General features: G+C 45.7%; 1 protein-coding gene across 3 annotated transcripts in view; it reads left to right on the plus strand.

The window, feature by feature from the left end:
• LOC138248841 (CD276 antigen-like) overlaps window positions 1–12,998 on the plus strand; it is a 79,065-nt gene that overhangs the window by 37,352 nt on the left and 28,715 nt on the right. For all 3 annotated transcript variants that reach the window (XM_069202793.1, XM_069202792.1, XM_069202791.1), the window contains exon 4: window positions 10,111–10,464. In XM_069202793.1, the coding sequence (XP_069058894.1) occupies window positions 10,111–10,464 (354 nt within the window). The remainder of the gene's footprint in view (window positions 1–10,110; window positions 10,465–12,998) is intronic.

The following is a 12,998-nucleotide window of genomic DNA, read 5'->3' on the forward strand; positions in this document are numbered from 1 at the left end:
TCCCGCTGGGCGGGCGGGCGACCGCCAAAAGGCCGCCCGCCCTCCCAGCGGGAAAGCCCCAGCAACGATGGAGCCGGCGGAGTTGCTGGTGTGCGACGGGTGCAGTGGCACCCGTCGCGATTTTCAGTGTCTGCTAGGCAGACACTGAATATCATTATGGGGCCCTGTTAGGGGGCCCCTGCAGTGCCCATGCCAGTGGCATGGGCACTGCTGGGGCCCCCAGGGGCCCCACGACACCCGTTCCCGCCAGCCTCTTCCTGGCGGTGTAAACCGCCAGGAACAGGCTGGCGGGAAGGGGGTCGGAATCCCCATGGCGGCGCTGCTTGCAGCGCCGCCGTGTAGGATTCCCTGGGGCAGGGGAAAATCGGCGTGAAACCGCCGGTTTCCCTTTTCTGAGAATTGCCCCTGAAGCACCGCCAGCCTGTTGGCGGTGCTTCCTCCGTCCCCGGCCTTGGCGGTCCATGACCGCCAGGGTCGGAATGACCCCCAATGTTATTTAAGGTGAATATCCGGTCGGACAGGGTATTAATCCCATTATCTACAACAGCTAATGCCTTCTGTAAATTTTCCTAGTCTATTTGCCTTAACCGGGCAGCAGCTTCTTGTTGGGAAAGCTTCCAAATGTCATTATATACTTCATATAAGAAGCGCCTTCTACATTTTTTTCTGGGGCCTAACAGTAAGTTGATGTTATTAGACAGGAGATTGAGGTGTTCTTTAACCTCATCTAGTGAGGAACTCTTCAACCATTGCTGGCATAAATTCCCATACTGTATGTTGTTACTATACCCGCATGTTCAGATGATATATAGCGAGGGTCAAGCCTACTAGTTCTAAAAACCGCTGTGGAGTTTATAAAATGTTTATGACACCAATTGGCATCTATTGGCCACAATAACCACCTGCCAGGACGTGACAGTGAAGCATTAAACGTGCCATTCTGGACCCATTCATTGAGGTGATCTTCAGTTGCATTGATATAATTTTGCCATTTGTGAAATTTTGCAGGGTCAGGAATACTGGGCGTGTTCAAATCCTTAATCTTAGCTAAGCCTAAACAACTTGTTTGCTGTACAGTTTCATTTAAAAATATCATTTGAACAGGTATCTGGCATGCTCTAAATAAAGCTTCCTTCCCCCATATTTGCCAATGTTTAGTTCCCCACACACTTTTTAAGTCAATCGACTTTAGCCAATATTCATAGCCTGCTATAGTCAACCGGGAAACAAATGAATTGAATACATAAATTTAGTACTAGTCAATAATATTCGTACATTTTCAATGGATGGTAATTTAAAATAATATGACTCAGCCTTTTTAACATTGTGCCCAGAAAAATATGCCAACTTTTCAGAGCATGTGTTAGAACTCCCTTATGGTGGAGTTGGACAATGTTCCCATTGTGTGTAATTAAAAACTGTTTTTGGGGTACTTGCTCCGTGGATGAAATGGTGCCCATAACAATCATAGCAAAACATATCACCATAATTCTCTTTAGATTGGTAAACATCTTTGTTTTCAAATACAGTGTAATACTGCAATTCACAGTCATCATAGAATCAACTGTTTTCACATCCCAATCATCAGAAACAATTTCGGGTATTATTACATCGTTCATTAAAAGTTTAATCACATATGGTATTTGAATGACCTCTGTCAGGCCGTATATAGCAAATGTTACTTTATCCCAGACAATCCCATTAGAAATTGGTATGGCCGAAATTGTTCACAAAAGACAATACTCTATGGACCTTATGAGAAGAAAAATGTTGTTTTAGGACCTCATCCACCAGTTCAACAGTCGATTTTTCAGGAAGAAAATGACCATGTATTAGTAAAAAGAATGTTATAACAAACCCAGTCCAATGCAGGAAAGCCAGTACAGTCAAGGAAAGCCACAGATGGTTCCATGGAAGAATAAAGTGAGTTGTTTTAAGCCAATTTAATAGCTTATGTCTTTTTGACAGTTCTGGTGCAGAAGAGGCGAATGAGTCCGAAACGGTGTCGTTGATGTCGGCAAAGTATCCTGAAGCAGTTCATGCAAAAGCTGGATCCGTGTTTGTAGTTGGAGTGGGTGTTTCCCGCGGCGGTTCAGAATAATAGACCCCATCCGTTTGTGTTGAAGTTGTGTCAAATCGATCAATTGTTTCTGTATTATTTTATGTCACTGGAACCTATGCAAGATCATTTTCAACCCTCCCCAAGCTCGGAGAGGTATCAGTGTTGCTGCTTACAACCTGTAGAGGAACTTCTTGACCAGTAGTGAGAGGGATTCGAGAACTACTGGGTGTTCTTTTTGGTCGGCTGTACAGGATCGCCACATGGTGTCACAGTGTCCTTTCCACGGGATCTGCACGCCGCCGAACAACAGGTCCACCTTCCGGCGTCACCAACTCAGAAAGCTATTATAGCACAGAGTTATGGTGAAGCCAGTAAGGGGGGAGGGAATTAGGGTAGGGAACAGCAGGGAGAGAGATCTGAAAAGGAAAAATGGTTAAGCATGTATGTATATACTTGTTCATAACAGCATTAACATTCAATTATACATTTAGACAAAGGCGTCTCCGTGAATGCAAGTTTTGAGACCCTTATGGAATAAACAAAGGTGTCTTAGTGGATGCGAGAGTTGAGACCCTTATGGAATAAACAAAGGTGTCTCCGTGTGTGCAGGAGTTGAGACCCTAATGGAATAGACAAAGGCGTCTCTGTGGATGCAAGTGTTGAGACCCTTATGGAATAAACAAAGGCATCTCCGTGAATGCAAGAGTTGAGACCCTTATGGAATAGACCAAGGCGTCTCCGTGAATGTAAGTGTTGGGACCCTTATAAAATAGACAACGGCTTCTCCATGTGTGCAAGAGTTGAGACCCTTATGGAATAAACAAAGGTGTCTCAGTGTGTGTAAGAGTTGAGACCCTTATGGAATAAACAAAGACGTCTCCGTGAATGCAAGAGTTGAGACCCTTATGGAATAGACAAAGGCGTCTCTGTGAATGCAAGTGTTGAGACCCTTATAAAATAGACAACAGCGTCTCCGTGTGTGCAAGAGTTGAGACCCTTATGGAATAAACAAAGGCGTCTCCGTGTGTGCAAGAGTTGAGACCCTTATGGAATAAACAAAGACGTCGCCGTGAATGCAAGAGTTGAGACCCTTATGGAATAGACAAAGGCGTCTCCGTGTGTGCAAGTGTTGAGACCCTTATGGAATGGACAAAGGCGTCTCCGTGTGTGCAAGGGTTGAGACCCTTATGGAATGGACAAAGGCGTCTCCGTATGTGCAAGGGTTGAGACCCTTATGGAATAGACAAAGGCGTCTCTGTGGATGCAAGTGTTGAGACCTTTATGGAATAAACAAAGGCGTCTTCGTGAATGCAAGAGTTGAGACCCTTCTGGAATAGACAAAGGCGTCTCCGTGGATGCAAGTGTTGAGACACTTATGGAATAGACAAAGGCGCCTCTGTGTGTGCAAGAGTTGAGACACTTATGGAATAAACAAAGGTGTCAACGTGAATTCAAGAGTTGAGACCCTTATGGAATAAACAAAGGCGTCTCCGTGAATGCAAGAGTTGAGACCCTTATGGAATAGACAAAGGCGTCTCCGTGAATGCAAGTGTTGAGACCCTTATGGAATAAACAAAGGCGTCTCCATGAATGTTATGTTATGTTACACAATTTGTAGAGCGCATGGCTACCCTCGGGTTTCTCAGCGCTACTAAACCCTAACCACAGAGGGGATGAGAGTGATATGTAACTAGAAAGGAATAAAAACAACTGGACCTAGAATAACCAAGTTTTCAAGGCCTTTCGAAATTCCAGTTCTTGCTCCATCAGCCGAAGATTAAGAGGCAGCGAGTTCCACAATTTGGCTCCTAAAAACATCAGAGAGGACCCACCCCATCTTGCTTTCTTCATTTTCGGTGTCTCCGTGAAATGCAAGAGTTGAGACCCTTATGGAATAGACAAAGGCATCTCCGTGAATGCAAGAGTTGAGACCCTTATGGAATATACAAAGGTGTCTCCGTGAATGCAAGTGTTGAGACCCTTATGGAATAGACAAAGGCGTCTCTGTGGAAGCAAGGGTTGCCCCCTTTGGGGGGCGACCCTTGCCCAAGGGGCCAACCCCCACACAAAGCACACACACACACACACACATGATCCCTTGCTCAAAAACTGCCCAATAGTACTTTTTGCCCCTAGGGGGCAACCCTCGCCCAAGGGGGCGCCCCCCCAACACACCCAAAAAAATCACTGGCGTCTTCATGGTTTCTGCCCCCCGGGGGCAGAAGGGCCTACAAAAACTAGGCCAATCTGCCCCCAAGGGCCTACATTACATTGCCCCCTTTGGGGGGGTGACCCTTGCCCAAGGGGCCACCCACCCACACAAAGCACACACACATGATCTCTGGCGCTAAGTGTATTCTGCCCCCCTTTGGGGCAGAAAGGCCTAAAAAAAATAGGCCGATCTCCCCCCAAGGGTGCTTTTGGGCCCTTGGGGTGACCCTTGCCCAAAGGGCTGCCCCCAACACAAAAAAAACAAACAACAGAAAACAATCTCTGGTGTCTGGTGGCTTTCTGCCCCCCTTGGGGGCAGATCGGTCTAAAAATAAGGCCAATCTGCCCCCAAGGGGTGCAGAAATGCCAAAAAAGCATTGCCCCCCCCAAAGGAGAGCAACACTTGCCCAAGGGGTCACTCTCCCATGCCGTAAAAACACACACGCACGCACACACACTAATTCCCTGGTGTCTAGTGGGCATCGATCGCGCGGCAGGAATGCTCAAAGAGACATTGAGGGAAAGGAAACCTCTTTCACAGGCATCCCCCCGAAGGTAAAAGTTACCTCCTTCCTCGTAGATGCGCTGGAAGCAAATGGCTTCCACATCATCTTTCCTCCCTTTCATGATGTCAGCGCACGATCGCGCGCTGACGTCATGGGGGGGTGGAAGGGGAAGGGATTCCCCTTCCATCCCTGGCCGATATATGGATGTAATGGTTACGTGTGTGGTGCCATGGACGTAACTATTACGTCCGTGGCGGCAAAGGGGTTAATGGTATTTGGAGGTTGTAACTGCGCATTTTTCCAAGAATTGTGGCGCTAGGCTCTTTCCTTCACTTTATAGTTCGTATCCCAGAAACAGGAAGCTAAGGAAGGCTATTTTTGTTTTTTTAAATTGAATTTGTAGCTGTACTCGGCAAATCCAACAACAATGTGGGCTACCCGTCTTAAATGTTGTAGTAATTCATCATCCGTAAGATAGATATCATCTACATAGGACAATGCTTCAGGGTCAACGTCGTGCAAGATTGAATTCACACGAGCCGCGAACAGTCCTGGCCTGATCTTGTACCCATGGGGCAAACAACAGAATTTTTCTGAGAGCCTAGTGTGCTGAAACTTGTTAAGTCTCTACTCTCAGGCACTATATTTTGGCAGAAGAAACCATTGGAAATGTCCAGTGTTGTTTTGTAGTCTTTACGCACTATATTGTTCATCAGTGCTGTGCTATGTGAGTTTTATATAGCATAAGTCTGTGTATGACTATTTAAGTGTCTGTAGTCTAAGACTATTCTGTATGAATGGTCCAGTTTAGCTATTGGGAATAAAGGATTATTCATTGGTGAGACACAGGGTTTGATTACGCCCTGGTACTTTAGTTGTGTGAGCATTTCCCTCACGGGTGCTTTAGCATCATGTTTCATTGGAAATTGGGGTTGAGGTTGGCGTTCTTTCTTTATCGGAATTACATGGTAGGGGGGAGTCTTTATCACATCCTACATAGTTGCGATTTAACGCGGATGACTTCGCCCATGCCCAATCGATGGTGTAGGATTCTGCGAGTTCCTTGGGAACAAGGGGCGAGAAAGAAAGTTTAATAACATCTTCCCCATATGGGCGGGTACGGACAAATTCAGGTGGCCAATCTTGTTCGGCCAACAAAATATCATATATGTTTACCACACGATCCCAAAAGATTGCGTCTGTTGTGCGTTCAGTGTCCCCTTCTAACTGTATCGTTACTTTGTACACCCTGTCAGGCGGGGAGACACGCATGTCCGCAGTTTCCACTTGTAGGAAGTCATCAGTTGCTTTCACTTCCAGATGCTCTAGAACATTCTGGCAAACTATTGTGACCTCTGCCGCGCTGTCTAGTAGCGCTAGTGACCACTCCTTGATCTTCAAGAGAACCCTCTTCTTGAGTGGCATGTCGAACCGCAACTGCTGCCACTTTTTTCTTTTTAATTTGGGGTTTTTGTTGGGGAGGTTTCTCTTCCTTTTTAACAGAAACCTCTGTTGACCGTTGTGATTCCTGTCTCGGTTTCACGTGCTCTGTACTTCGCTCTGACCACCCATTTCTCTCACTGCGTTGTTCCGATGAGTCCTGAAAGGAACGAGATTGGCGTGTATTAGTATATTGATATCTGTCAGGTGTTTTTATGTTATGACTATTTCTGAGACTAGATCTATTCTGTGGGGTCTCCGTGTGCGGAGATTCTCCCCTTTCTTTTTTAAGAGTTTGTTGTTTTTTTGTCCCAGCGTTTCTTGTTACCATCAGGCGCTTGCTTGATAAAATCTTTATTAGATTTACCCTGAAATTGTGGTTTCGTTGGTCTGGCCCCCAGACTATCTCGACCAATACTAGAGTAGGTCTCTGCGATAATCTTTGGTAGCTCGCTACAGTAATCTCTAGTCCCCTCTGACTAGAAAAACTGCCAAAGTGAGACAGAATTTTCTGTAGCCCGATTGGTGATTTCAATAACGAAAGAGTGTCATCCGTAAAAATTGAATCAGGGGGTTTTATGTTGGCCAAGCAATGGGCATCACCCTCGCATTGTTTCAGGAAGGAACTCAGTTTCTCACTCTTTCAGGTGCATAGCCGCTCAAGATGTGTAGTACTAAATAACTTTTGAGAGCAATCTATTAAACTTATTGGGCTGTAGTTGTGCAGATCAGCAGGGGAGCCCTTCTTAAAAACTGGTGTGCCCCTGCCCACGTCGGAGGGGTTGGTGCCCCACCCATGATGGAATTGAATATTAGCATAAAATACGGACCACAATCATCTATTTCACTTAGATGCAGATTCCCCTGAACTTTATGCGGCCATGGAGCTTTGTTGAGGGCTTTCTTGGAGATTTCTTCTCTTACTTCTTGCAAAGAAATTGGCTCAAAGTTTTTATTACGACTATCTCCCCCTTGTCCCCCATATGGTTATCAACCAGCACAGAGTAATGGAGAGGGCTTTCATCTCCCTTCATTGAGTAGAGACTAGAGAAGGGCGTGACCCAGTCTGCTGCTGGGACATTGGTCACCATGGGTCAGATCCCCTCTTAGATTCCTGTTGAAAACAGGTTCCAAAAGACACACTGATCCCTTTTCCTGCAGCCAGCAGAGCTTTGCACTTTCCTGCTTCCTAGTCTCTTTTCTCAGATTTCATAGTCTTCTTAAAGAGATGCCTCTGTGCTTTAATTGCTCCCCTATCCTGCTGTTTAATTGCTGACAAAAGTGCAGGCCAGGCTTTCTTACATGCTCTGATGTACCAGGCCTGAGGGATCCTCCTCCCAAAGGCCCTTTTTGTGGCCACATAAAAATGTTCCTTCAGTGTTAGACAGGTTTTTATGAATGGTACTAACCTTTTCCAGATGGGACCCCAATGCTGCCTGCACCTTTCCCCAACTGCTCCTACGAATTAGCCATAGTAGCCCACTTCACTCGACGCACATTACTAGTCACTTGCAATCTACGGTCAAATGGTTCTCCAGAGCTGACCCTCAAACTAGGGGCCTGATTTATGAAAAGTTTGCGCCGCCTTTGCGTCATTTTTAAAAACTAAATCAGGCCCTAAATGCAGGGAGATTAACACCAGGGGCCAAAGCGTTGTGATCACTATCTTGTCTCTGCACAACCATATTAATCAAAAAGGGTTAAGTCCTTACGTCCACCAGAATATAGTCAATAGGACTAGTACCAGAAGCGAGGTTAAAAGTATGCCTTCTCTCATTATCAGACCTTGCTCTACCATTCTCTGCTGCGATGCGAGATCCTGCGTTGAGTTGCATTGTGCTGCATCGGTTCCAGTGGGGAGCTGCAAGAGCTGTTGATTTGCATCACACTGGGTTAGTTCCAATGAAAAAGTGTGAGGGCTGCGTCGGGTTGCATCACACTGTATCAGTTTTCAATGGGGACCACAGTTGGGCTGGCAGAGCACCTTTATCCCCTCTCCCAAAGGTCCAGGACTGGGGAGGCTCACTTGGGGTGGTTGGGACTCGTAGTAGGCAGAGTCTAGGTGCAGGGTTCAAGGGTACTGGAACCCTTGAAGTCACTCTGGTGGTCCTGGGTTAAAGCTGCAGGTCCAGTCCTTCCTCAGGCAGGAGGGCAGCTGGGCAGTCCTTGCAGGCAGAGCAGCAGGGCAGCACAGTGCCTCCTTTGAAGTGGGAGAAACTTCTGGAGTTTTTCCCTAAAAGAGGTGTCTAGAATTTCCTGCTTCCATGACATGGTCCCAGTCTGTCTGGGGGTACAATATGCTAATCTTAGTGTGAATTTCTGTATGAGAGTGCTGGTCAGTGCCTTTGAAGTGTAAGTGTGGTTGGTGACAATTCCGCCCCCTCATTAAGTGAGAATGGCCTTTCCTGCTAACACCCAGGCCCTCTGTTGTGACACTTTGTTGGAGGAATACACAAAGACCAACTCCAACTACACCTGGTCATGTGACCGAGGAAACAGGCTGCAGGTACCAAATGTTTAGGACAAGAAACTGCCAACTTCCAAAAAGTGGCATTCTGAGAACTGTGACTTAAAATCAGACTTTGCCATTAACAAGGGCTTTAAATACAATTCCTCAGACACCAAGCATGACTTTCCTACCAGATCCCAATCAAAAGTTATCACTTATTAAATGCAATCAGGCAACCTAATCCTGTGGAAGAGGTAGGCCTTGCAGTAGGGAAAAACTACTTTAGGGGGTTTTCAATACAAGGACATTTAAAACTTAAAAGTACATGTCCAACTTTTTAAATAAAACACACCATGCCCCATAGGCTGTTTTGGGCCTACCCTAGGAGTGACTGATATGATTAAAAAGAAGGTTTGGCCTGGCGAAAGGATTATTTTGCTAGGTCAAAATGGTAGTTTTAAACTGGACTCAGGCTGTAATGGCAATTCTGAGACACGTTTGGAAGACTACTTAAGCGGGGTGCTTCAGTCTTGCCACAAGTGTCACCTCACTCTTGCTAGGACTCGAGCTTCACTCTTGCAGTGCGTGTTGCTTCAGTCTTGCCTTGAGTGTTATTCCACTCTTGCCAATACTGTTGCTTCACTCTTGCACGATGTGTTGGTTCAGTCTAGCCAGGACTGTCACTTTAATCTTGCAGTGTGTGTTGCTTCAGGCTTGCCATGAGCGTCACTTCACTCATGCCAGGACTGTGGCTTCACTCTTGCAGTGTGTGTTGCTTCAATCTTGCCATGATTGGCACTTCACTCATGCCAGGAGTATGGCTTCACTCTTGCAGTGTGCGTTACTTCAGTCTTGCCACTTCACTCTTGTCAGGACTGTCACGTCCCTCTTGCAGTGTGTCTTGCTTCAGTCTTGCCAGGAGTGTTGCTTCATTCTTGTAATGTGTGTAGTTTCATTCTTGCCTGCAATGTCGCTTTACTCTTACAGTGTGTGTTGCTTCAGTCTTGCTGAGTGTTGCTTCGCTCTTGCCAGGATTGTTGCTTCTCTCTTGCAGTGTGTGTTGCTTCAGTCTTGCAGCACCTGTTGCTTTAGTCCTACCGTGATTTATCCTTCCTTCGTGATTAAGACTTGCTGCAGGTTTCCTTTGAGTGCTTCTTAAGTTTCCCTGCGAGGATTGCTTATGTTGCTCATGTTGTGCTTTTAGTTTTGGTTACTGTAGTTTTGGTTACTGTCACGCTGTAGCTTTTACTTAAGTCTATCTATCAGTGTTGCTTGAGCCTTTCTTCCATCATTCTTTGAGTGTTGCTTACATTTTGCTTTGTGTTGCTTACTGTAAGCCTAGCTAGGAGTATTGATCAGATCTGACTTGAAGTCTGATGTCCTGAAAACGTTAATCAAAGGTCTTGCTTTAAAGAACTCAGCTATGAATTTTTTCTTTACAGAGTCAACTCCCATCTTGGCAATCCTGGGTAGTAATGTCCTCTTGCCATGTACCTCCAAGAGTAAGCCAACCCGTATACAGAGCTTTAACCTCTACTGGCAGATCCCAGGGCCCTTTGACCTGGACTGGGTGGTTGATTATGCAGACGAGACAGAAAAAGATGGGCGGTCTATGCAGGAAACCAGATTCCGCAACCGAACTAAATTCTTTCGGAGCCACTTCAAGGATGGCAATTTCTCTCTCCTGTTGTCAGATGTTCAAAGAGAGGACGAAGCCTGTTACAAATGCTTGATCCGATTTGGCATAGAAAGGACCACTAGCTCCCAGGAAGGCTTTATTAACCTCCACACCTCTGGTAAGTTGTCAGATGGAGTTGAAGCAGAAACTTTTAAGACTCTCCTTAAAAGGTTTGTGTTATTCTGCTTTTGAGTACATATTTCGAAGTCAAGGTGAACTGTTGTCTTGTGGCTCTTATTATGATAGTAAGACTGAATGTTTAGCGTGGGAGACTGAGTCAGCCCCACACGTTCTGGAAGCTGTTGGCCTAACTCCTGCCTAGCCTGCTGTACCTCACTTACCCAGTCAGGGTAGTACTGATTTGTGGCGACCTAAACCTGAAACTCTGGCTCCTCAGAGAAGTTGTGGAAACAGATCACCCCACTTTCACTCAATTGCTCAGTGACAAACACATGCCAAGGCAGGATACAAGATGCAAAATATTTTTGCAGATGAAACATAATACAGTGATCACCATTACAGCTAGAGTAAAGAGGATAAACAACCCTACCATAGTATATGGTTGTAGAGAGTCTAGTGATTCCTTCCTAACCCCTATTTCTAGTTCTGAGAGCATAGCGGTGGTAACCCATCTCCTGGAACTCATCTAAGGGAGTAACCCCGTACCTGAGCAGGATAGCTCAGAGCACTGTCATTGATTCCTTCTTTTCACTGCCCTCCTTTCTTTTGTCACTAGAGTACTGTCTTTGACCCTCCTCAACACTGTCCTCCTTCCCTTCTTCTCTAGGTTACATTCTTTGCCTCCTCCATTTCACTACCCTCCTTTCCTTCTTCTCTAGAGTACTATCTTTGACTCATCAATTTCATTGCCCTCCTTTCCTTCTTCTCTAGAGTAGTGTATTTCACTACTCCTTTTTACTGCCCTCCTTCCCTTCATCTCTAGAGTACTGTCTTTGATTACTTCTCATCACTATACTACGTTCCTTCCAATCTAGAGTACACTCTTTGACTCCTCCTTTTCACTGCCCTCCTTTGCTTCTTCTCTAGATTACTGTATTTGAGTCCTTCTTTTCACTGCCTATCCTTTTCTTCCTCTCTAGAGTACTGTGTTTGACTTCTCCTATTCACTGTCTTCCTTTTCTTCCTCTCTAGAGTACTGTCTTTGACTCCTTCTTTTCACTGTCCTTCTTTCCTTCTACTCCAGAGTACTTTCTTTGATTACTTCTTTTCACTAACCTCCTTTGCTTCTCTAGGGCACTGTCCTTGACTCCTCCTTTTCACTGCCCTCCTTTCCTTCTTCTCTAGAGTACTGTTTTTGATTCCTTCTCTTCACTGCACTCAATACCTTCTTCTCTAGAGTAGTCTCTTTGGCTCCTCCATTCTCCATTTCATTGCCATCCTTTACTTCTTCTCTCGAGTGTTGTATTTGATTCCTTTATTTCACGGCCCTCCTTTCCTTCTTCTCTAGAGTACCGTCTTTGAATCCTTCATTCTTTTCACTGTCCTTCTTCTCTAGCTAATTACTGTCTTTGATTCCTTCTCTTCACTGTCCTGCTTTCCTTCTTTTCTAGAGTACTTACTGTCTTTGATTCCTTCTTTTCTGTCTTTGATTCCTTCTTTTCACTGCCCTCCTTTCCTTCTTTTCTAGAGTACTTACTGTATTTGATTCCTTCTTTTTACTGCCCTACTTTTCTTTGTCTCTGGAGTACTCTCTGACTCCTCCTTTTCACTGCTCCGCGAGGTAGCTCCGTCCGGCTTCTCTACCAACTGCTCGGGATCCTGCAGAGAGGCTAGTGATATATTTATGGCCCCTCCCCTCACCCCCAGAAACATTGTACTATGGGAGGTAATACAGTGGGTTAATGCAAAATGATGCCCCCATTCACCCTCCCACCAGAATTTGGTGAGGGGCCCTGGCAGTCCCAATTTTCACAAATATTCGTAGACCTTGGACTAAAGGGGACTCCCTCCCTAAGAGTGAAGCCATCCACCCCTCCTCTCCTTCCCCTCATCCCACCCATGACGCGGCGGACGCAAGGGTGGCTCATTTAGTTCATTTCGCGTGGGTTCTGAGCTGGTTCTCTGTAAGAGGTGGGGTTTGGGCCACCCAGCCTGTTAAAAAAAAAAAAAAAAATTGGGGATCTTTTTTCTGAGCCTGTAAACAGGATACTCGATGCTTGGTTTCACCTGCAGGTTGGTTGCTCCGGGGTGATGTTACTTCAACTTTGCATGACCGTGCGAAGAGAAGAAAAACGAGACGTTATCAAAATCTAAACGAGCCTTCAAAATAATAGTTGTCAAACTGGATAGTCACATTTAACAAAAGTCAATTGAGAGCACTTCTGTATTTTGGCAGGTGCCTCTTTTAACTACTATTAAAGTGGAAAAGGTGCCACCTGGAGGCAGCTGGTGGTATAGCCACGGAAGGTGCCTTTTGAAAGAAGACGTCGGTCGGGCTCACTTACAATTAAACATCTACAGGTACAGCTCATTGATGGCCCACAGTGAGCTGTACCTGTAGATGTTTAATAGTAAGTGAGCCGCTGTGAAGCCGTTAGAGGGGCAGGAGCCCTTTAATTCCAGTATCGCGCTCCCGCCATCGCGGGAAGCGCTGTGAAGCCGTGGGAGGGGCAGGACCCCTTTAAAAACAGT

Source organism: Pleurodeles waltl, chromosome 8 (genome assembly GCF_031143425.1).
Source record: "Pleurodeles waltl isolate 20211129_DDA chromosome 8, aPleWal1.hap1.20221129, whole genome shotgun sequence".
NCBI lineage: Eukaryota > Metazoa > Chordata > Amphibia > Caudata > Salamandridae > Pleurodeles > Pleurodeles waltl.